This window comes from Hyaena hyaena, unplaced genomic scaffold (genome assembly GCF_003009895.1).
Source record: "Hyaena hyaena isolate Hyena2069 unplaced genomic scaffold, ASM300989v1 scaffold_177, whole genome shotgun sequence".
NCBI classification, from domain to species: Eukaryota; Metazoa; Chordata; class Mammalia; order Carnivora; family Hyaenidae; genus Hyaena; species Hyaena hyaena.
The window spans coordinates 633,626-659,761 of record NW_024080810.1 but is presented as its reverse complement, the minus strand read 5'-3'; the positions used below and the strand labels follow the sequence as shown (position 1 = coordinate 659,761).

The 26,136-nt window shown below is 37.5% G+C and overlaps 1 protein-coding gene across 1 annotated transcript in view; it reads left to right on the top strand.

Annotated features, from left to right (window-relative positions):
- SLC26A7 (solute carrier family 26 member 7) overlaps nucleotides 1-26,136 on the top strand; it is a 121,080-nt gene that overhangs the window by 93,881 nt on the left and 1,063 nt on the right. Inside the window, exons 11-17 of the mRNA XM_039240584.1 lie at nucleotides 1,292-1,398; nucleotides 2,412-2,478; nucleotides 5,888-6,025; nucleotides 10,861-10,909; nucleotides 21,180-21,280; nucleotides 25,752-25,806; nucleotides 25,888-25,991. Coding sequence (XP_039096515.1) covers nucleotides 1,292-1,398; nucleotides 2,412-2,478; nucleotides 5,888-6,025; nucleotides 10,861-10,909; nucleotides 21,180-21,280; nucleotides 25,752-25,806; nucleotides 25,888-25,991 — 621 coding nt within the window. The remainder of the gene's footprint in view (nucleotides 1-1,291; nucleotides 1,399-2,411; nucleotides 2,479-5,887; nucleotides 6,026-10,860; nucleotides 10,910-21,179; nucleotides 21,281-25,751; nucleotides 25,807-25,887; nucleotides 25,992-26,136) is intronic.

Below are 26,136 nucleotides of genomic sequence, written 5' to 3'. Positions count from 1 at the left end.
CCTCTCTCTCTGCCCTCCCAATAAATAAATAAGCCTTAAAAAAGATATATTTTCTCTTTTATTCCAGAATGTTTGTTTCTTCTCTATCAAAAGAATTTTATAGATAAAAATCCCTCCATTTGCATCAAGGGCTTAGGTTTTCAAAATAGCCTATCATGGAAAACAAGTCAAGCTCCATTTAGATAAATAATACAAAGGAAAAGTATTTTGATTAAAAAGTGCTATTTAGAAACATTTGCTTCAAACTGGTCTCACCCAGCCCTACAAGAATCTGTGCCATACTCAGATTAGATAAAGAAGTTTCTGACATTGTCATTTGCAAATAAGTTGAATTAGGTAGTTGAAGATGTTTCAAAGTGATAATATAGACATTAGGACAGAAAGACTTCAACTTAGAAGTGTATGCATAGGTAAAGTAAGGCAGATAATTTGGGGGAAAAGAGGGGTTTGAATATTTTGTTGGTATACTATTTGATAAATGCAGGATTTTCTGTTTAAAAAATATAACCATCTGGATTTCACAAAGTATTTTGCCTTTAAAGATTTTTTTTTGGTCAGTAACAATCTTAGAAATGTCAATTATTATACAGTATTTTGTTACTGATTATAATTTCAGGTGGTGGACAAAAACTGGAATAATGTTGGGATCTCAACTAAAGGAGAAAAAGATATTTCTTGCAATCTTATGAAATATTTCCAAGGGCTAAGTTGGCTCAGATTTTTTAGCTTTCAGAATTTCATAAGAAGTTGCCTCTTGCAAATAAAATTATAATAATCTTTAGAGTGGCTGATCTAAAAGTGGCCTTGGTAGTATTAGATTCAGTTGTTTTAACCATTGGGTTTTGAAGGTCTTACTACCTTAGTTCTTTGTACAGCAGTCCTAGAAAATAGAAATTGTTGGGAATGACCAAAAATCTGCTAACAATTGCTTGTAATATTATGACATTAAATGAGAAAACAATGGGAAATTATGGCAATGCTTTTGAACCATATACATCAACCAACTATTTACAGATCTTTAAATAAAGTGTTGTTGGGGATTGAACTAAGGGCTGGAAGTTTCTAGAAATAAAAAAAATGTGCCTTTTCCCCACCCTTCCCAGCTAAGAATCTAATGAAAATAGGCTTTGCTTTTGTGTTCCTGGACTTCTGTTTACCACTTTTAAAATAATCTGTTCTTGCTGAGAGTTTTGTTTACAGAAAGGCTATAGAATAAGATTGTAAAAAATTTAGCGATCATAAGAGAGAATACCAAAGGACTTGTATCTTCTGTTTCCTGTTTCTCTTCTAGGGCATCTGGGTCAGTACATATGTATTTACAATATGCTTTGCTGCTAACGTGGGGCTGTTGTTTGGTGTGGTCTGTACCATAGCTATTGTGATTGGTCGCTTCCCAAGGTAAGATCTTACTTAAATGCTGTTTACTTTGACACAGTAGCAAAGTATATGGTATTGCCAGTTACTTTTATTTCTGTGTAATATTTAGTGCTACTCTCATGTTTTCCTTGGCATCAGAGAATTAGAGATGAAAAGAAAAGGTTTTATCTATGTAATGATACATACCAATATTGGTTTTAAGGAAGAGAAATCTTCTCCACACTATAAAATAGAGTATATAAAACCTATCAAAGTAAATTAACCCATAGCCATACAGTGTATCATGGAGCAGTTTTTTTTTTTTCCTTAATCAAGTGAAGGGGATATATTATTCAATGACCATGTAAAATCTAATCATTTAGAAAATTAAATAAATTCAGTAAATTTAATTTTTCAGAAGCAGATTTTATACATACAAAGATTTCTTCTAGATCATTTATTAAAGATTTTTGCTGCACATCTGTAAACCATTCCGCTAGTTTGTCCAATTTTTTCTCTACTTTCTCAGTGTTCATCATCTGATAATGCTTCTACTCATTTCTCATCCTTCTCTTGAAACTCTTTGTAAAATAATATACTTCACAAATTTTTAAGTTTTGTCTGTATATATTCTATAAAGAGATTTCTATAGAAACCTATCTGTGTAGATTCATCAGTATCTTGTCCTATCTTGACATTGATTCTCTCTTTACTTCTTTTTCCCCTAAAACAAGATTTCCCCAAACACCATATACTCTCTTATATTCTTTTTGTCAATCTATCTCTCGTGGCTTACAGAGATCAGGCTCTGGGATACCAGATGAGGTCAATTATTTTATTAATCCCTACTTAGATGCCTCTGGTATTACTCTCTACTCCTGAAGATCCCTGAGAAATAGAGATTTACCAGTGTTTTATGCACAAATAGGATACAAAACGTTAACCATTAGGGGTATGTTCTAATTGTTAAGATTAAATGACATCTTTTTTGCATTTTCTTTGTTAATGTAGTGATTAGGAAGTGACATTTTATTTTTTCTCTGCTTGACTTCTAGAGCAAAAACTCTGAGTATAAAAAACATGAAAGAAATGGAATTTAAAGTGAAGACAGAAATAGATGGTGTAAGTTTAGTTTTCTTTTCCTTTGTGTAATTATTAACAATACTTGTAGTTTAGATACTTTTAAGGTAACATAAGTTAGGTATAACTTTAATACACGATAATTTTATTTTTCACTAGCATGAATTTTCAGTGGTATATGGGACCACCATACATGTGGCAGTTGACATAAAACAAAAAAATCTTGTGTTGCATTCAGAGAAGATGATAGCATGGTTCCTAGAACTATTCACAGTGGAATCATGGCCCAGATTAGCTGAGGCATTGGAAACCTCTGTTCCACTAGCTAAGTTTCATAAAATAGTCAAACTAAACAAATAGTCTATTCCTAATTAAATGATGGAAGAAGATAGGGAATAGGGAAGGAAATAAAAAAAGTTTGGATCATGGTATTGCTTTTATTATTTGTAACACAGTCAATAAGATTGTATTATTACCACAGGGTAATTGAGTTCAGTGGGTATGGAATACCAATAGGATTGGTGTCTTGCACAGCGGCCATCTTTTTAAGGAAACAGCTTATGTAAATTGTTGTGCCTTGTCCATGCTTGGGCAGGCCAGTTGTGTTTGAGCTCTAGTTTCTTGTTCTGATGGATGACCATTACAAGTTTAAAGTGAAGGAAAGAATGTTGACTTAAATATTAGCAATTAAAAAAAATTGGCCTTACTTTGAACCTGCTTTGTAAGTGTTTGGCTAACCTATTTTTTTCCTCTATTTTTCATATGTACTTGCTTCAGTATCTCATGACTTCCCTCAGAACAAAAAGAACTGGGTTCCTACCAGAAAGACTAATTGTCAGGGTATTTCTGAGTAGATTGGAAGTTGGAAGCGGCACAAGGAGTCCTTCTGTGACACCCAGGGAAATGTGTGTGTGTGTGTATTTGTGTGTGTGTGCAATGGAAGAATAATTAGCATATACTATTGTGTTAGATTCAGGTGTACAACATAGTGATTCAGTATTTATATACATTATGGCTGTTGTTTTAGAGGGTTTTTTTTTTAACATTTATTCATTTTTGAGAGAGAGACAGAGCATAAGTGGGGAAGGGGCAGAGAGAGATTGAAACACAAAATCTGAAGTGGGCTCCAGGCTCTGAGCTGTCAGCACAGAGCCTGATGTGGGGCTCGAATCCAGGAACCAAGAGATCATGACCTGAGGCAAAGTTGAATGTTTAACTCACTGAGCCACCCAGGCGCTCCTGGCTTGTGGTTTTACTAAGTGTGAAAAAGTTTACTTCATAGAGAGCTACTAGAGTTCAGAGCCCTAAGACTGTCCCAGGTTCAAGTTTTCCACCAATGATGATTTTCTTTTTCTTTTCCTTTTTTTTTTTTTTTGTTTTTAATTTTCCATAAGAATTTAGTGCTCATGGAAAGTCCCAGACTAGCTCTAGGGCCCCTAAAGTTTTCTGTGTATCCATACTACACATAATAGCTCTGTACATTAGCCTTGACATTGTTAGCTTTGAAACACAATTCAACCTTGACCATTTTCAGCTTAAAGATTACTGGTTAATAAATTCTGTCTAATCTTTACCTTCTTCTCAGACTAAACATGTAGGCAAGTGAATGAGGGGATTTGTAAGAAGATAAACATTGTCAAAATTCTTCCATATCATTAATTCTTGACTGTTTCCAGTGTAGTCACACACCTGAATAACAGTCACATGGATATCTTAATTTTATTAGAACATTACAGTTCACTAATTATTTAATGATTTGTGTCAAAAATAAGAGGGGGAAAAAAACTAAGAGCAAGATTCGAACAAGGGCTGTTAGGTGGAGTTTTTAGCTAACTTCAAGCTTGTCAGTGGTCTGCCACTCCTCTCCTCCATTCGTGCCCTTCCACCTTCCTCACATGAAACACATCTGAACTTGGGAGACCTCTCTGGGGGGTGAACTCAACCCCACTGAGAATCTCTTTTCTGACACACTTTGAATCTCTATTCCTCAACCAATACCTGCTTTTTAAAAGAATTATCTTAACTCAAAACAACACACTGGCCCAATAATGTGGTGTGCTTGGTGGGTCAATCTTAGATGTGGGGCTCTGTGATAATTAAATATAACAGGCCCAAGAATTGTTTTATTGTTTTGGTTTGTAAGAGATTTATTCTTTTTTTTAAGTTTTTATTTAAGTTCCCGTTGGCTAACATACAGTGTAATATTCGTTTCAGGTGTACATATAGTGACTCAGCACTTCCCTACATCACCTGGTGCTCAACACAACAAGGGCACTCCTTAATCCCCATCACCTATTTAACCTAACCCCCACCTCCTCCCCTCTGGTAACCATGAATTTATTCTCTATAATTAGAAGTCTGTTTCTTGATTTGTCTCTCTGTAAGAGATTTACTCTTGATTAAAAGTTAATTTTGTAACTTAAAGTTTTTGTTTCCTGGGATTGTTTACATGTAGCAAATCTCACTTTCTAGAGTTTAGTCAGTTGTGTAGCTATGGAAATTTTTTGAGATTATGTACTTTAAAATTTTACCTCCTTTAAAAGATGTAGAAGCTGAGAGTGGTTAAATGAATTGTCCAAATTCACATACCTAATGTTTTCTTTCTTTGATCATTCCTTATCTGCCCATCTGCTTCTCTAATCCCTGGGCCTCCTCTTCTATGCAAGTACTAAAGCCTGAAGGAGTATTGCTTTATTTATCTGGTAAGGAGTTTTTCGATAGAACTCACCATCATCTCCATTTCCAGGGCAGACCCCTTTCCCAAAGGTCGTGAAGAGCATGGTTTCAGCTGCAAACCAGCAATTGCTGCCAGGAGAACCTGGGCAATAGCCAAAGCAGGCACCTTTTGTTTGGAAACTTTTTCTTCTCCCTTCCTGCATCTCTTACCTGCCTCCTGTCAATCCAGTGTAATTTAGGCCTGCCCAAAGTGAAACTACCTTTCAGATACTATCTCTTGGTTTCTTTCTCCTAATTAGGACTATCAGTCCCTCGTAAGATTATAATTCCAGCCAAAGAAAGCTATATCATTATGAGGTAAATGACTGAGAGTTAACCCTTTAGGACATATTTTCATTAAAATAAATACTGATGTTTAAGTGAATGAACTTTTAATTTCTAGATTGTATAGAAGTGGTACTTTTGGAAGGGTAGGTCTTCTTGATAACTCTTTGGATTATCTTGGGATGTTGCCTCCCCCAAATCAGTAGGAATAAGTGCCATTTTTTTGAAAAGATACAGGCTCATCTCATGGTTATTAATGTTTCCTAATATTTTTCAGAAGAAGCATGATAGTATATTAACTTTTACAAATAAATTTTAATAATGAAAACCTTGATTAAGAGATTCTTCCATCATTGAGTGACATTTGGATTTGTAAGAGTTAGACTGTTTGGATAGTTATCCTCTTTTATTTCATTCAAAACTCTGAATTTATTCATATTTTCCTCCAAAGGAAACTCTGCAGCAGGTGAAAATTATCTCAATAAACAACCCACTTGTTTTCCTGAATGCAAAGAAGTTTCATACTGATCTAATGAATACAATCCAAAAGGAAAATGCCAACAACCAGCTACTGGATGATATCAGCAAGGTAGGAAAGCTAGTTCCTATTACTGTACTACAAATATCCTTCTATCATGATACTAAGATCTGTATCATGGAATATGATACATTATAAGAGTGGAAACTGCTCTCTCATCTACACCTTATATAGTTTAGTACTTTTTATTTGGTTCTTATAGTTAGCTTTTAGGTAATCACTGTCATTCATTCCTTTGTTCATTTATTCATTCATCCAACATATATCTAGTGGACATGTGTACTAGGTACTATAACCCTGAGAAGAATAAATAAGACAAATCATTTAGCTTAAATGATCTTTTTACCAAGAGAAAGAAGAGTCAGATCTGAATCCAAAAGAGATAGAATATGATAAATGACTTCAGAGAAGCATAAACTGTTGCCATCATTATAACATTATTATAAAAACTAGCATTATTTCCACAAGTTGTCTTAATTAACATAGGTATCAAATGTGCATCAGGATGATTTAAGGGAAATAAGCTATCTATAAATATTTGAATCCTTAAGCCCTTTAGCATGGAGTTTGGAGCTAAGCTGCCTGAGTTTGCAGGAACATAACTGAGTTATCAAACCTTCTGTGCTTCAGTCTTCTCATCTATAATCAGGATGATTAAATGAGTTAATATATGCAAGTCACTTAGAATACTCCCTGGCCTACTCCACCCTATAAAACATTAGTTAATATTATTAGTTTCATTGAGTGCGTGTAGTAGCCTCTCCATGAAGCTTGCCATGACTGCTCCAGATTACAAATATCCCTTTCTCTTGTATCCTTGAATGTGTATTATCCCCAGTCACTCAGGTACATAGGAGGCATTAACTCTCCCATTTTTAGTGTCCCAGGAGCTGTTCAGTGACTCATTTCTATTCCTTTCAGCTTTATACTTCTGTCTCTGGGCATCATACTGACCCACACCATAGAGGCCATAAATACACAATAAGATATGTAATTTACTGGGTGCAGTGTGAAATGAAAATATGAGTTCCCTTGTTCAACAGTGACTAAGAATTTCAAGATGGCAATAGAGAGCATTAAACCAAGGAGGAGACCCTTCTAAGCAATAGGACCCTGTGTGACCACACAGGTTGCAAGCCCACAAGGCTGTCCCTGGCTGTGTTATCTCCAGCCCTGTCTTTTCCTCTCCCTGTGCTCTTTAGGATGTCACTTTCATCGGATTATTAGGAACCCCACCTGTGATTTGGATTAAGAAGAACTTGCACTCATGCCAAAGGTGGATATACATTCCCAGTTGTCCAAGTTGGATACAAGGCCTCTTATTTATTTATTTATTTTCTTAATGTTTATTTATTTTTGAAGGAGAAAGAGAAAGAGTGTGAGCAGGGGAGGGGCAGAGAGAGATGGAGACACAGAATTCAAAGCAGGCTCCAGGCTATGAGCTGTAAGCACAGAGCCCAATGTGAGGCTCGAACTCATGAGCTATGAGAGCATGACCTAAGCCAAAATCAGACACTTAACTGACTGAGCCACCCAGGTGCCCCACAAATTCTTTTTATTTTTTTTTTAATTTTAATTTTAATTTTTTTAACTTTTATTCATTTTTGAGAGATAGAGACAGAGAGCTAATGGGGGAAGGGCAGAGAGAGAGAAGGAGACACAGAATTCGAAGCAGGCTCCAGGCTCCTTACTGTCAGCACAGAGCCCAACGCGGGGCTCAAACTCACTAACTGAGATCATGACCTGAGCCGAAGTTGAACGCTCAACCGACTGAGCCACCCAGGCACTCCAAGTCGTTTTTTAAAAGCCTTAGAAAACACATGTTTTTAGCTGTGTTATGAGATAGGTAGGTTCTTGTGGCTGGCATAAGCAGACAACCACCATGCACAACAATATTGTGGGAATATTTGTCTAGACTTCCAAATAACCTAATTAACCCACAAGAAATTTGTGGTCTTATTTTGCCAAAATGTAGATTTACTTCTTGAAATGATATGATTCTTTGTAGGCTTTATCATGTCTAGTGGAGTGTCTGATGTGAATATTCTTATAAGTAGTTATTTATTGATGATAATCTTTTCCTTAGAATATTTTTCTGCAAGACTATGTTGTTCCAACTTGTTTTTAGAATTGACAGTTGGCATGTGTTCATCTTGTAGCATATGAAGTCAAAAATAACATCGTATCCACACAGCCTTCTCTGAGGAGGTACCACATACGTGATTTTACCAACTTGGAACTCCAGAAATTTGAGTCTAATCATCTAGTAGAGTTCATTGAATCTAGGTTATTGGTACATAATGACATCCAAAGGGATTCTTTCACTCAGAACTATAATGGTGAGGAAGGATCTCTTGAGAGTACATTTCACTATAACGAGAATAATGCAAATATTATATGTATTTACATACTGTGAGTTCTGAAGGATTCAATACACATTTAGATGGTAATTCGGAAGCATTGCTATCTGAGGAGCCAGGAATAGATTTGTCTCCAGAATGGTTGAATGGGTGGTCTTGGGTAGCATGGATGCTCTTTCGGGCATCTCATTCTTGTCACACTCTGTCTGTCCATGATATCAACTTCATGTTTTAAGGACCATGCACCTGTTCCAAGTTCAGACTCAGTGTCCTGAGTCAGCATCAATTAATTACTACTGCAGCTTTGCCGCCTTTTATAGGGCTCTGCATAGTGGTGCACAGTTCCTAAAGTAGGGTGCTCTTCTCTAACAGCTACATTTTCAATAGACGGTGGTAATAGAAGGGCATTTAAAACATCCTGGGGCAAGAAGAATCACATCATATTCAAAACACAAACTGAAAAAGGATTTCCTGTTTTTGTTGTACTGGGACAATATACTTCTTATATATCATCATTAAATATCTTCCTGAATACAGAGGCTCATTAGGATCTCAGAGTCCTAGTGTTTGTTGGATTCATGTTCATTATTGTATAGGTTATAGATACCCCTATAATAATCACCATTTTGTGATCTCACTTTACAAAGGAAGTTTCAATCTTCTGTTTATCCCAAATTTTCTTTTGCTTAAACAAGTTGTTTTTCTTTTAAATACACTTAATTTTTGAAATTACTTTAGACTCACAAAGGAGTTGAGAAGCGTTGGTTCAGAGAATTCCTATATACCCTGCACCACACAGTTTCTTACTGTTATTAACATCTTGCGTAATGTTTCAATGAACCAAAATGGATACATTATCATTAACTAAAGTTCATGCTTTATTCAGACTTCATTAGTTTTGCCAAATGTCCTTTTATGTTCCAGGAGTCCATCCACTATATCACATTACATTTAGTTGTCCTGTCTCTTTAGATTCTGCTTCACTGTAACAGTTTCCTAGACTTTTCTATTTTTGTTGACTTGACAACTTGTCAATTGTTGACAATTGAGTAGAATTGTTCAGGTATTTTGTAGAATGCCCCTCTACTGGAATTTAGCCTGGTTAGATCAGGGATATGGGATTTTAGGAGTAAAACTATAGTAGTGAAGTTCCATTTTCATCATATCATGTCAAAGGTACATACTATCAATATGATACATCTCTGTTGTTAACTTTGGTCACCTACAGGAGCTAGGATTTGTCAGGTGTCCCCAGTGGAAAGTTACTCCGTTTCTACCCTTTCCATAATGGTAGCCTTTGGAAGCAAATTGCTATGTGCAGCCACAGTTAGAGTGTGGAGTTATGCTTCATCTCTTTGAGGGTAGAGTGTCTACATAAATTATTTGAAATTCTTTTGCACAGATTTCAGACAAGATTAAAAATAAGAGCAGGGAAAGGAAAATTGCTTTCATTGAATGTCTCTCAGAGGCTAGTCCTTTTAATTAGGCTGTTACTTAATCATCCCCAACCCCATGATGTAAGTGACATTATTTGAATGTTACAAAAAAGGAAGATTGGGACTTAGAATTATAAAATGCCTGGGGGAAATATAGCTGATAACTGTCAGAGCCAGAATTAAAGCATATAAGCTGTATCACTGGGTAACAAGAAGAGAAAATAGATGTTCTCTAGGCAGCATTTAAGATGAACTGATTTCATGGGAGAAGCAGTAGAATGTAGTGGTTGGGAGCATGGGGTTCTGAATGGAAAGGCAGGAGCTTTGGATTTAGTCCAGGTTCTCACTTTGTGACTTTGGTCAAGCTATTTAACCTTTCCAATCTTTAGCTCCCTCCTATGGAAAATGAGATTAGTAACTCCATAGGATTGCTCTGAGGATTAAATAATTAACATAAAGTCATTGGTATATAGTAGGTAGTCAAAACTATCAATTACTATCATCATCATCACTAACAATAATATTAATAAATCCTTTGAGAAGTAGGTAGCATGTGATCTCATTAGGGGCATCAATTATTGACAATTTCAAAGAAATTTAATTGTAGGATAAAGAATTATTTTCATTTTCCAGCATTCCCGTAAATCAAGAATGTTTCTTAGGGATTTTCATGGAGCCACAGATGAATAGTTAACTCTAATATAATATGAAATATATGGTCAATGGCTCTCTGTCAGGGAATGTTTTATTAATAAGGTTAATTTCTGATTGGATACACTACATGAAAACACATGTAAACATTTAATTTGATCAAAAATCAAAACAAACTTAGTCTTGTAGAAAATGTTCTAAATAAGATAGTCTGACTTGGTAACATAAATTATCTACCCAGTTAATAAATACTTAGAACCGCTGATTATTTTATTATCTCAATTTGTTGTATTTATTATTCTGAAAAAGAAAGACTAATGAAAAATATTATTGGAGCCCAGTTTTTTGTTATTTATGGAGAAAAGAAACATGTGCTGTTTTCAGAGACAGAAATGAATTGTTTTAATGTTATTTTTCCTAATATTCATTTTCATTTCAGTGTGAACAAAACACGTTGCTCAATTCTCTATCCAATGGCAACTGCAATGGTGAGTTAGCTTTAAAAATATTAAGTGTTCTGACTTGAATATAGATCAGAGAATAAAACCTCTTTCCTCTTCCTGCCACTCTACCTCCCTCTACTGTCCTCATTTCCTTCTCTCTCTGCTCCTCCTCCTCCCTTCCCTGTTCTGCCCTTCTCCCCCTCCTCCTCTTACTTTCACTTCTCTATTCCTCCTTCCTCCATTTTCTCTCTCCTGCCCAGCTCCTCCTTCTCTTCCTCCCACTTCCTTCTCCTCTCCCCTCCTCTTCTCATCCTTCCTTTCTTCCTCCTCCTTCTATCTTATCTCCTTCTTTCTTTTGGAAGTAAATTTAAGTAAAGATGTGCATGCCTACACAGAATGAAAAGTGTAAAACTTTATTACAAGGTATTAAAAATACTTGCAACACTTAAGTAAATGGTATTTATTAATAAATGGAAGGACATTACAATGTTCATTGGTTAGAATACTTAATACTGGAAAGATGTCAGCTTTATTTATGTTGAACTTATTTATAAACATAAATGCAATCCCTATTAAAATTCCAATAGGACACTTTAATGGCAATTGACAAGCTTATTCTCAATTTTATTTGTAAACTGAAAAGGCCAAGAATAGGCAAGACACCCATGAAATGTGTGAAATATATGAGAGAATATTTTCTTAACTCTCAAGATATATTATAAAGCTCTAATAATCAATGCAGTATGATATTGGTTCCAAGATAAATGAACAGACCGATAGGACAAAGGAGAGAGCCCAGAAGGCTAGAAAAATCTCACACATATTGATGTTTGATTTGTGACAAAGTGGCACTGCACAGCAGTGGGGAAAGGGCAGTCTTGCTCATATACAATGATGAGACAATTGTGTATCTACTGAATGAAATCATCCGGTGTAATTCACGCACCTACCTCGACATCAGTACCCAGTGAATCAAAGTCCTAAGAGTGGTAAAGTAAATATAAATTTAAAGGTTAATATAGGAGAAAATACACAAGAAACGCAAAGAATTAAGCATAAGGAAAATGACCATTAAGCTTTACTAGATTATTTGTAAGCATTTTTGTTCAATGAAAGCCACCATATAAAACATGAGAAGATAAGCCAAAGTGGAAGAATAGATGGAACATATAACGTGGACAAAGGGCTGCACTCCTTTACAAATCAATGAATAATAAAAGGTAGATGACCCACTAGAAATGGGTAAAATACATGAACAGACATTTTCAAATTTACCAGTAAACATGTGAGAATATGCTTGACTATTATTCGGAGTAGTTAATGGAGAAATTGTGGATTTAATTTGCATGTATCCAGTAATATATACATGTATATGTGCATATATATCTGTGTGTTTATTGGTAAACACTTAGAAGTATGAGGATGCCCGGGGTTCCTGAAGGTGTATGACAAAAAGCTACAATGCTGGTGGGCATGTAAACTATTACAACTGTCTTGGAAGACAGTTTGGCAAAATTGTGTAAAGTTATATATACCCTATGACCACCAATTCCACTCCTACTTAGACAGCCTGAAGAAATGAGAGCCTGTGTATAGCAAATTACAAAAACAATAATATTCACAACAGTAGTATTTATAACTGTCCAAACCTGAAATCAACCCATATTTCCAAAAAAGGTAGCAGATAAACGTATAAATTGTGGTATATTATGCAGCTGAATTTTTATTCAATTGCATAATATACTTTTTATTATTATTATTAATATTATTACTTATTTGGTATACTTATACAATAAAGGAAATTGAATAAGTCATATAAAATGCAATGGAGCAAAAAGAAAAAAGTCCATTTACATGAACTCAAAAAACAGAAAATGCTGACATATTAATTTTTGTACTTCTAAAGACAATAAAAAAGGAATCTGTTAATATTTGTACCTGGAAACATATACAAGATTGTTTATAGTAGCTTCCTTTATAGTTCCCCCAAATCTAGAAACAACTGAAATATCCATTAATAGTACAAAGGAAAAAGAACATGTAGAATGTTTAAATAAGAGGATAATGTATTATACTGTTTATTATATTACCATATAAAATATATTCTGTATGAATATATAACATATCGAATGAAATAAAATAAATGTCATGTAAATATATGAATCAATGGGTTTGACCCCATATCAACATGGGTATAGCTCAGATGTCAGCTTCTCTGGTCTTGTCTCACTTTTGGTAGTAAATTTATTTTGTCCTGCCTTATGTTCTCAAAGAATGCTTACATAACACTGGTATAGTACTTATTTAATGATCATTTTATTGACAGTCTTATTCTCCTGCTTATCTGGAAACTTTTTTAAAAAATGTTTAATGTTTATTTATTTTTGAGAGAGAGAGAGTATGAGTGTGGTGGGGCAGAGAGAGAGGAAGAAATAGAATCTGAGGCAGGCTTCAGCCTCTGGGCAGTCAGCACAGAGCCCGAGGTGGGCTCTAACCCATGAACCATGAGATCATGACCTGAGCCAAAGTCAGACGCCCCTGGAAACTTTTAAAGGGTGTTATCACCTCTGTCTCACTAGGCCATGCCCACTTTTCATAGAATAGCAACGGATGGGCACCACCACCCTTGCCTTGTCCCTTCTGTAATAGTCAGAACCAGTTGATCAGAATATTTCTTCTAGCAAAATGCTCTCTCCTCTGATGCTCCAGAGTATCGTGGGTCCTTCTATTTCTCCTTCTTGTTCAGAAACACCATCCTGCCCTCTCATCCCTATGCTTTATTTTTTTTAAGCTTATTTATTTATTTTGAGAGAGAGAGAGAGAGGAGTGAGGAAGGGGCACAGAGAGAGAGAGAGAAAGAGAGAGAGAGAATCCCAAGCAGGCTCTGCACCATCAGTTCAGAGCCCAATGCAGGGCTCGCACTCATGAACCATGTGATCATCATGACCTGGGCCAAAATCAAGAGTCTGACGTTTAGCTGATTGAGTCACCCAGGTGCCCTACCTCCTTGTGCTTTATATGCTAAGGCTGTCCATTTAATTACTACAACCTATAACTCTTGGTTTTATTATCTTTATATTTCACCTCTGCAACTCTGATTCTGTCCTTACTCATGCTCAAACTGAATTAGTATTTTTTTTTTCTGTCATGAGACATTCTTGGTTTTAATCCATGGATAGAAAATACCCAGTGTCCCATGCTCACCTCAGACAGAACTAATCGGTCAAGTATTTCCTTCTATGAGCCAAGGTACCCTAAGAATCTTCTCCACACAGGGCTGTAGGAAGCTACTGTGAATGCTTGGGGTTGACATGCAAGCTGAGACATAATTGCCATCCTGGCTTTATTCTGTCATGTAATGACAGATTAATCTTAAATCACCTTTACTTTAACATCTGTCTTATGATTAATCATAAAATTTCCCTTCTGAAGATCCAGAGCCGCCCTCCTTAGCACGGCACCTACAGCCTTTTCTTATCTTCTTGTACTTCTTTCCCTTTCATCCCACATTACTCAAACCCTCTATCCAAGTCACGTAAATCAACTCACACCCCCCTGTGTCTAATTCAGTCATCCCTGGCTCTGAGCCTTTATTTGGATTCTCCTGAATAGAACCATCTCCTCGATCTGGCAATCCAGACCTTATACTGTCTACAAGATTTAACAGAAAAGTAAAGTAAATTGAAGGACACACTGCTTGGCAATCCCATTAAGTATAAAAAGAAGTCGGGGCACCTGGGTGGCTCGGTCGGTTAAGCCTCCGACTTTGGCTCAGGTCATGATCTCATGGATCGTGGGTTCGAGCCCCACATCGGGCTCTGTGCTGACATCTAGCTCAGAGCCTGGAGCCTGTTTCAGATTCTGTGTCTCCCTCTCTCTCTGACCCTCCCCTCCTCATGCTGCCTCTCTCTCTCTCTCTCAGAAATAAATAAATCATTAAAAATTAAAAAAAAAAAAAAGAAGTCAACCAGACCCATACAGGGGAACGTGCTGTCGGCACAGTCTAGAATTCAGGACCTTCAGCTGTGAAATAGAGATCATAGTAATGGGAAAGCAGAGATACCACATGCTTCACTCAGTTACATATTGTCTTAAATGGTTATAGAGTTTGTTCTTTTTCTGCATATTTTCCTTCTAACTAGATGTGTAAGGCAAGAAATACATTTTAACTTTTCATTGCATTATCCTTCAGTGTTCAATGAACATTTGGTCAGTGAATGAAAATTATACTGATAGACAATATCTGTATAGCATTTGACAGTTTTCAAAGGACATCCATCTTTCCTCTGAAATAGGTAATTAGTAAATACTATACTTCCACTTTCAAATAGGTGATAGGATACTCTTCATTTTACTGATAATAAGTTGGGGCCCACTGGGGATGATTAACTTGCCCTGAATTGTGACGTTAATTGGGAACAAAGGCAGGAGTAGAGTCCCTGTTCATGTGGGCATGCATACAAGAAGGGATGCTCAAAGCTGGGACTGGAGAGACTCGTCTGAAAGTAGTCTGCAGGGAGACTGCTAACCCCTCTGCTTTGGTCACAAGATTGTGAAATGGAGAGAGACAATGAACTTGAGAGAGATTTTAGCATGTCATGAACACAGCTGGCACTGTTCGGGTGTTGGAGGAGGGGAGAGGTCAAAAGAACGATTCTGAGGCTTTAGACCTTTCACACTGGGATGATGTGGAACCTGGGGCCTGGGGAGTGAAAGGGAAGGTAAGTGGAGGGTGGTGAATGTAAGACGTCCAGGAGACATCCAGTGGGTTTGCAGGAACACTAAATAAATCTGGAAGTAACTAAACCAAAGAGAGACAAAGCTGAGCAAGGGAGTGGGAAACGGGAGAGAATTAAAAAATCTACGCCCTCCTGTAATAATTGGTACAGACGGGAAAGATTTGTCATTGGGCACATGATTGAATAATCAAAATATAGGAAACAAGCTACATAAATTATAAGATGGCAGTCACTGTAGTTATCTGAAAACCAAAATTGCTCAGTTATGAAGAAATCTTCCATTACCATGTGTAGGCCATGTCCCCAAAACATTGTAGTCATTTGGGAATGTCCCAAGTGGTACTCCTGTGCACATCTCTCTTAGTGCTATGGTTTGCCAGGTGTATTACCTTCACCTCCTCCTCCAGATCTCACCTCATGTGTTCTTTTCTTCTTCTCATTCCTGCATTAATTAATGTTCTGTTGCCTCGGCACATGTTTCTTTTCCTTACAGAACATCTGTTCAGTCCTGGGCACAATGACCGGTGCTGCATGTTCAAGGGTGAAGAAAGCAGGCATGATTTCTGCTCTCACAGATCCTCAAGTCTAAAACAAGTTTCTGCCCTCACTCACTACCTCTCCTTGCTCCCCAAGTCAGCAAGCCAGGTGTACTGGTTTTCTATTGCTACTGTCACAAATTACCACCAACTTAGTGGCTTAAAACAATATACATTTACTATCTTACAGTTTTAGAAGACAGAGACTGAAATGAATCCCACAGGAGAAAATGATAGCTTTGGCAGGGCTGTATTCTTTTTTTTTTTTTATTGTTGATGACATTTTATTTTATTTTATTTTATTTTTACAAATAGTTTATTGTCAAATTAGTTTCCACATAACACTCAGTGCTCATCCCCACAAGTGCCCTCCTCCATGCCCATCCCCCCCCCCTCTCTTCCATCAGTCCTCAGTTTTTGTCAGCATTCAAGAGTCTCTCATGGTTTGCCTCTCTCCCTTTCCCCCACCATTTCCCCCCTTCTTCTCCCCCTTGTTCCTCCATCAAGTTCCTCCTAATCCTCCTATACGTGCAAACATAGGATATTTGTCCTTCTCTGCCTGACTTATTTCGCTCAGCATAACACCCTCAAGGTCCATCCATGTTGCAGGGCTGTATCCTTAATGGAGGCTTTAGAGGAGAATCCGTTTATTTCCTTGTTCTTTCCAACTGCTGGAGGCCATCTGCACTCTGTGACTCCTGGCCTCCTCCTCCATGTCCACACTGGCAGTGTGGCATCATCAGATTTCTCTTCAACCTCTTCTTTCACCACCACGGCTTCTCTGATTCCCATCCTCCTGTCTCCCTCGCATAAGGACCCTTGTGATTGCATTGTGACCCCCTGGATGACCCAGGATAATCTGATCTGAAGGCCCTTAACTTAATCAAAGCCACAGAATTCCTTTTGCCATGTAACAACATATTTACAGGTTCTGGGGATTAAGATATGGATATCTTTGGGTCCATTATTCTGTCTACCACACAGGGTCACTCCTCTATCTCCTCTCCATAATTTTTCCAGCCTTCAGAAAATTTCAAATTACTAGTTCAATAGGCTGACTTCAATAGATACAACCGTGGTTGTTATCTTTTGAGGGCAGGGCCCATCATCTCTCTTGTTTACCACTCTACTTGCCTTACTTAGGACAGCACTCAACCCAAAATGCATCTGTATTGACTGATTGCTTGAATGAATGAATGAACAAATGAGTGAATGAACAAATGAGATGCTTGATAATATGTGTACATGTTTTCCAAAGAGAATGTTATGGTTTGTTCTAAATATTTTGTATCTCCTTGTTGTTGTTGGTTTTTCTTTTTTGAGAAATTAAGAGATGTGAATCTGCTTCTCAATAGTTAATTGATATCAACAGAAAATTCTTTCTCTTAAAAAATTAGGAGTGACTCACAGAGTGTCAAGAACCTTTTGAAGTATATGAAAAGCACTCCTAAATTATGCAACTATGAATACTTTTTAATTAAAGGAGTTAATGAATATTCTACAGGGGAGAGCTTGCTTCCACAGTCTGGAGTTAATTGCTCACCCACACCTGATGGTTAATTTCTTTCTGAAATGTTGTTTTTTGTAGATAAAGCCCATCATTTACCACATCCCACATGGGTATAGATTAGTTGTCTCCTTTGCACATGCTCCAAGCTTACCTCATTTTGCTTAAGGCAGGATATTAGCTGTGAATTCACTTTACTCTTTTCTACGACAATGTGATTTTTATTGCACTGGTTGATTTACTTAGAAGCTTAGAACACAAGGTTATAGCCATAAAATCTGTACAATGACAGAACAGAGAGGGTACTGTGTAAAAGAAAACTTCACTTGTTTTTGGAAAGATTTCAGAAGTGTCCATTCTATTTAAATTTTCATTTGACTGAATTGGTAACTTTACCATTAAAGATGTCTTCTTTATTTGGAAAAGGCATTATGAATTGCTTCTCTTAAACTAGCTTACCTAAATTATTATCTACAACTACATGGCACAATTCTTTTGTCTTATTTTGTTTTGTTTTGTTTTGTTTTGAATGGCCTGAAAATATGCCCATATTTTGATTAAAGGAACAGGAAAGAGGAAACTGGATGTAAAGTGGAAGACAAAGCAAGCACACTGAGACAATAGAAGGGAAATTTTTGTGTGGCTATTGATAAAAGCCAAATATTTTTATAGTTAATCTATCACCACTTAAATTATAAAATAATCAAAAGAAAATATAAAGAATGACAGGTATAATTTACAAGTGAAATAAATGCGATAGGATAGGAAAGCAAAAAAAGCTTCTTAAAGAATCTTCTGTGCCTTTTACCACCTTTTCTGGTCATTTGAATCCAGTGATCAGTCCCTCTAAATAACATGTACATAGATTGTTTTCTCATTGTAGTATTACATTCAGATTGACAAGTAAGCTTTCTGTGAACTAGTAGTGTCTTCCTCAAGCATCAAGTTGATAAAAATTCTAAGATCTTGACCTCAGTGGAAAAAGTACTCTAGTTGATTAGCCATGTCTGTCTGGCTAAAGGATGGGGATGATAGAACTCATGCCATACCGTAGTAGTTATAGACAATAATTTGTGTATCTTCTTTTAGAAAAAGCAATGAATTAACATGTTTTTGGACATTCTGTCTCTGTACCTCTAAACAAAATGAAATAGCAGTATCTATACAACAGTTATTCTAGTCCAACCTGTGTGTGTATGTGTGTGTGTGTGTGTGTGTGTGTGTGTGTGTATTTGTGGAACTACAAGATAAGAGGGATAAATATCAATCGACATTCCACTATTTACCTTTGCTTTGGATGTGCATTTTTCTTTTACCTGTGATCTCAATCTCCTCCTATCTCTGATAATGAGCAGGGCACATGAAATCTAAGGATATAAACAAGAGCCTCTGCATTCGTAGAGGTAGGTCTCATGTTTAATTAGGCAAATAGTGAATAATAATGATTACTACTGAGTGGTCCATAAGAGTTAAATTGTGGTAGCTTTCAGGTTTGTTTCAAGTTCTAATTTACCATTTGGGGCAACGGAAGTATAGCTTAAACCTTTACTTCTTAGCCTTCCTTTCTTTTTTTTTTTTTAATTTTTTTTAATGTTTTATTATTTCTAGGAGAGAGAGAGAGAGAGACAGCGTGAGCGGGGGAGGGTCAGAGAGAGAGGGGGTCACAGACTCCGAAACAGGCTCCAGGCTCTGAGCTGGCAGTCAGCACAAAGCCTGACACGGGGCTCGAACCCACGAACTGCGAGATCATGACCTGAGCGAAAGTCAGACGCTTAACCGACTAAGCCACCCAGGCGCCCCATTAGCCTTCCTTTCTTTGAGAGAAACAGGAAAACAGAAGACACTACTGGAGTGCCTGGCACACAGTAGGTCCTCAATATATGTTGGCTGCCTGGGAGAAGGAGACACTCTTGAGTGCCTATCATTAGTGTTCAATTACAGCTGTCCGAATAGTTGGAATACTCACAGTGCATCTACTTTTTGGAATCATACACATCCCGCAAGGGTACTTTTGCATGAAGCCTTGAGTGATCACTCGAGGGACTTCTTCTTGTAAATTCCCATTCTTTTTCATTTGTCATGTCATTTATATACCAATCCTATCCTTGGCACTCAAGGATGAGCTCCTAGAAGAAAGGAATAGTATTTTACTTACATTTGTATCACCCGCTACAGTGTTGAAATCTTACAGTTCAAGAAGTTTCCTAAGCATAGTACATGCTCTATGGTTATCATTTCAAACAATGAGTATGAATATAGAGCTGAAGCTGAAACTTAGAAACAAATCCTATACCTGAATAACTTTGTAGCAGTTCTCTTTTTCCTAAAAATCACTGCTATATATAAATGTTAAGTGTTTGCCACTCTTTTTACGTCTAAGGAGCAGTTTTAAAAAAATACATAATTTCCCTTACACTTCCCTCCAATGCTGAGAAACAACTATAGTCCCACATAGTTGTTTTTTTTTTTTTTTTTTTGTAGCCATTCTAGGAGAAAAGCATAGGCACTTTAAATAGCAAAGCTATTTCAATTAAGAATTTGTTTCTTCAGAGGGGCACCTGGATGGCTCAGTTGGTTAAGCATCTGACTCTTGGTTTTGGCTCAGGTCATGATCTCACAGTTTGTGAGTTGGAGCCTCGCCTCAAGCCCTGTGCTGACAGTGATGAGCCTGCTTGGGAGTCTCTCCCTCTGTCTCTGTCCCTCCCCCTCTTGTGCTCTCTCTCTCTCAAAATAAATAAATAAACATTAAAAATAATTTAATTCTAAAGAGAATTTCATAATTAACGAATTGGAGTTTAATTGATAGATTTTGCTACTAACAGTGGAAGTATCTTACCTCACATGGTGTGCTCTGAGAGCCACATCAGTTCTTAGAGGGACTTTGGACATGGCATGTCATTGTTTGGAAATAAGTAATTTCATATAAGGAAACTGTGACCGTGAAGATGTTGGCAAATAAGAGGTCATGATCTCCTAAGGACATTTTTTTTCCTTATCAATTACATCAGAGGCAGATTTACTGAGAACCAAATCAAGCTTAATTTTTAGGGTCCCTCACACACATCCCTTCCAAGCCCAAGAGACAAGCCCCAGCAACAGATCTTGAGACACGACAAAACAGGGCTCTGCCTCAGGGCAGCCCCATGAAGGAGCCTGTGTGATAGTGTGGACAGAGTGCTGTTCAGAAGGCCTGGAGGCCTCAACTCTAGTCTGTGGTTGCCAGATATTCTAAATCATCTAAAATCATTTAAAATCTAAAATCGCTTAAAAGTGTAGAGCTTCCATTTGTCTCTCTGTAATTAATCTATCCCATCTTCCTCTCAGAGTTATGTAAGAATTGCCTGAAATAACATTCAAATAATTAAAAATTAAAGATTTCAGAAGTAACTAGTCATTCGCTGAAGAAGAGAAGATCTGAAAAGTGTTTGGAGTCAGTCTTGTTAAACATGAGGCCACTGTTACCTTTCCACCATCCAACAAAGTCTGCAGCTGAAATCTCAACTCTGTAACTCAAGTCTCTGTTTCTCCTACAGAAGAAGCTTCACAGCCGGGCCCCAATGAGAAATGCTTTTTGATCCTGGATTGCAGTGGAGTAACTTTTTTTGACTATTCTGGAGTCTCCATGCTTGTTGAGGTATTGTGTTTGGACTGATTCTTTCCCTTTTCTTCAGTCATGGGGGGTTTTACCAGCTACTCTCTTAGCTGTGGTGTCTTGAACCCACCTGTTTTAACACTCATCTCACTTGTTCTTCCCAGGGAACATAGAACTTTATACCTCCCACTGCCATAGATTTGTGTTCAGGAGATCCCATCAAGCCTCCGGTGTGTGTGTGTGTGGTGGTGGAGGTCTCGGGTGGGGGATTTACATGGTGTTGTCCTAGAGGAGAGAATGCAGGGTTGAGATGTACTGAGCATAGTGTATTCTGGACAGTCGGCTTTCATGCTTCTAGAAAGAAGAGAAAAGACTCCTCTGGAGAAAGTGGCCTTGGTCATGGCAAGATGTTTTCTTTTACCCTCATGAGTGGGTATAGTTTGTCCAGACACCATGTCTGATTTCTGAAACAGCCCCCAGTGCACGGGCTTTTCTCCGTTCTATGAGATGATGGCACTTACTTCTCTAGACTATGACCCTCATGTGTCTTCATGACCTTGGTGTGCAAAAAGAAAGCCACTTATTTCTTTAAAATGAACATAGCTCCCAAGACATTCCAACAGATGGAAGAACATCTAATTTTTCCAATTCCAGGAAAACTCAGACACTTCTGGATTTTTTCCTCTACTTTTTTTTTTTTTTATTATTTCTAGGAGAGAGAGAGAGACAGCGTGAGCAGGGGAGGGTCCGAGAGAGAGGGAGACACAGACTCTGAAATTGGCTCCAGGCTCTGAGCTGGCAGTCAGCACAGAGCCTGACGCGGGGCTCGAACCCACGAACCGCGAGATCATGACCTAAGCAAAAGTCGGACACTCAACCGACTAAGCCACCCAGGCGCCCCCGTCTACTTTTTTGAGTAAATACTATAAGTTGAGTAAATAAGAAGTTACTACCTTCTTATTTCCATTTGTTCTCTTCCTCAGTATACTAAATTTGTTGGGGGAGGGTCTTGAGGATGGAGCAATGTCTTTTCTTCAATCCTGTGAAAATTTCTGGAGCTCTTTCTCTGCTTGTTTCCCTTGTTTCCATGACTCTTTTGCACAGATATCACCTACCTAACCCTTCCTGTACTCCAGCTCTTGACTGTGTAGCTCATAGAAGCTCTTGCATTTTACTCAGGCTTCCATCACTCTCTGGCCCAGAAGCTGCTTTGTGCAGAAAGCAGAGATACTGGAGAACTTGCCTCACGTGTTTCTTTGTCTCAGGAAACTCAGTCCTGTGCTTCTTGTTTTCACCATCTAAAAACAGTGGTTTGTATATTTTTGGTTGGTTAACTACTTATTTATGAAGAATGGAATAGTCTTATATTAGTTACTCATCAGAGAAAGACATAGAAGTCAAAAATGGACTTTTAAAGAGTTAAGATCAGTAGTTTCCCAAAAAGTTTCACATTATGGGTTGGTTGTTTTCCATGGTGTTGCATAATTGTGCCTCTATTCATTGATAAACATAAATTTGAGATGTCCAGCTTTCCAAATTGAAGATAGTGCAAAGGTAAAACACACACACACACACACACACACACACACACACACACCAAAAAACACAATGCAAAGATCACCTTTCATATCACTTTCTTATGAAGAGAAGGCTGGGACTTTGGGCAGGGGACGATGCTTATGCGTGACTGTCAGAGAGAGAGCGTAGCCCCACTACTGTCACACTAGCCGGCAGGTGTTATCCAGGGTTTCCTTCTGGATCAGTGTGTGTTCATCTTGTGAAAACAAGGGGTGGGGGGAGTGATTGTGTTTCATTCAGTATGAGAAGATATTTAGAAAACAAATTGTACAAAAACAACTGAATTTTAAATATCCTAGGCCTTAAATCTAGTGGCAACTTTTGGTATGTCACCCTTTTTCCTATATAATATGCTTTTATTTTCGTGATGTTGACTATAAAATCTTTGCACAATTTGGCATAGAGTTCAACCTGAGCATGTCATGTGTTTCTTGCATCTAAATCTGGACTGTAGACAGACAGTTCTTCCCTGGAGGGTGGGGGGTGGGGCCCTGTGTTTGGCATTCCTATTTCTTCTGTGTCACCAGGGTCTGAAAGAGTACTCTCAAGTGTGTGTGCAGAAGACTCACTGGGGGTGCTCATCCACAATGCAGCCTTCTGGGTCCTAGTTTTCATCCTGGAATCTTTATTTAAACCACAGGTGATTCTGAGGCAAGTGGTCCAAGGTCATATTTTGGGAAACGCTAGATTAGGATTGTCCATTTATTTGGAAACACCAGCATATGCAGGTTTTGTTTAATAATATTTTAAATTTATTTTGAATATGCTCAAATGTTCATTAGCTGCTCTCTCTAGATATTACAAATCAGGATTAGAGTTTGTCAAGAGGAGGAAATGATTACTTATTCCCACAGCGTTTAGGATCTAAAGTTGAAAAATCTGAGGAATTCAAATAATTTGGGTACAGGTTAAGAAAGTTTTTTTTTTCATTCATCTTCATGGTTTTAAAATACTGCATAATGGAATTATGGGACAAATCAACCAATGCATTTTATTTTTAAATTAGCAGAAAATGCCACTTGCCCTTGGCCTGGTGTCTTCCATCTGTGTACAGAACATCAACAGTTTTGCGTCAATCTGCCCTTTTTTATTTCCTTTTTACTACTTGGTTTATTTCATCATGGTTACAGTAAATTATGATGTATGTGAAGAACATTAGCTTTAAATTTTTTTTTTTTTATGTTTTATTTATTTCTAGGAGAGAGAGAGACAGCATGAGCAGGGGAGGGTCAGAGAGAGAGGGAGTCACAGACCGAAACAGGCTCCAGGCTCTGAGCTGGCAGTCAACACAGAGCCCGACGCAGGGCTCGAACCCACGAACCGCGAGATCATGACCTAAGCGAAAGTCGGACGCTTAACCGACTAAGCCACCCAGGCGCCCCAAGAACATTAACTTTAAAGATAGATAGATCCTATCCAAATATTAGCCAAATAACTAGTTGCGTTATCTGGGCCTAAGCATTTGCTTTTGTAAACTGGAAGTAGAAATACCCACTTCATGAAGTTGTGAAGCTTAGCAATGATGTATTGCAAAGAATGCACATAGGAAATTTTCTAGAAATTAGTAAGTATTCAGTAATTCTAGGTCTTATAATTTGTTCTCATTTTGCAAAAGTCATTTCTTAAAATGCAAATAATATCATTGCGACTAATATTATTTCATAGTTCCAGCCATTGAAAGGGCATCCAGAGTAAAGAGCCACAGAGTCCCTTGAGCTATTCATGCATGTCTTCCTGCCTCCTAACCTTCCTGAATTATTTTCTTAGTCACTGCAGTGGTAGGAACATTCCCCTAGGAGTTACGTAGGTTGAAGGAACTGGAGCAACTTCTATTTATTCTTCTGCTTAGGACACAGGGAAGGTCAGTGATTATGTTTATCAACATCAACAAACCACCTGCACTAGTGTGTGTGGTTCCTGAGCTTGAGAAAAAGTCAAACACTGACCAGTCACCTTGAATTAATCCTTTTCACTTACAAAAACAGGAGCCATTTATTCAGTGGCAAAGTCTCAGTCCATGCATTATTTGTTTGTTTGCTTGTTTATTCATGCTCAGAGTGACACATCTCCCATTATTCTACAGTTCTTCTAAAATATAACTGCTTACTTCTGGAACAACATAAGAGAATTTTTTTTGGATATATCATGCATATTCTTAGAATGTGTTGTAAATGCAACTTTCTATATTTTATTTGTAAGATACATCTCTATTATATAACCAAATCCATCCTAGAGTTGCTAAAACTTCTCAATTTATTTTCACTGAGTTTCATGGGCTGACTTTGGTCTGGGTGAATTTAAAATCAGGGCCTTCAATAAGGCGTTCCTACCTGCTATTTTTGAGGACCTGAATGAAGCAAGACTCTAAGGCACACCAAGCAAATTAGTTAGGATCTCGCATCTTGATGGGCTTCTAAAAATGGAAGTTGGGCAATCAGACTTGCCTTTGATTATTTTGGTTCTCAGCTTTCCGTCCATGGATGGGATCTGAGAGTCCACGAATATGAACAAATTGTTGTAAAATATTAAAGTAAGCAATGGGTCAGCAGTTTTCATCACATTTATAAATGGACCCTTCAATAAGAGAAGGTTGAGAACAATTTTATAGCATTCTTAAACGGAAGGAAATGTAGTCTTTTAATTTTTATTAAATGAAGTTTCATTTATTAAATGAAAATGTAAGTAGCCAAGCTTAGTTGCAGTAAAGGTTAATACTCTAGTGCATTAATCTTAGTTTGCTAAGGCCGTCTCTTAGAAGTCTGTCCCGGTATGCGGTCTGCCTGACTGTGTAACAATGCCTCCCTCTGGTGGTCTGACATCATAAATATTGGCTTTTTCTTTTCTTTTGAACTAGGTATTCTTTTTTCTTAAGACTGTCTTTTTCTTTCCTGCCTGCTATGCTGAACTAATTGTGGGTATATTTTAATTCTTTCAGGTTTGCATGGATTGTAAAAGCAGAAGTATGGAAGTATCATTAGCCCATTGCACAGGTAAGGGAGGACTCTTGGCTAGCATTGAACATGATCCTTCTGCTACTCTATCTATCTTACATTACTTGTGTTTTCTTGTAGCTTCCTTGATAAAAGCAATGAAGTACTGTGGAAACCCAGACTCCGAGAAACCAATTCCTTTTGAATCAGTATCTGCCGCATTAAGTAACATCTATTCAAATAAGGTGAGCCACGCAAGTTGTCACGCAGGAGTTATAAATAAAATCAGAATGTAGAATCAAGGGCTTGACATTTTTTATATTAACCTATTACCCCACTGATAGAGAATCTATTATAATTTTCTCCCACTCAGAGCCCTCTGCTACAGTA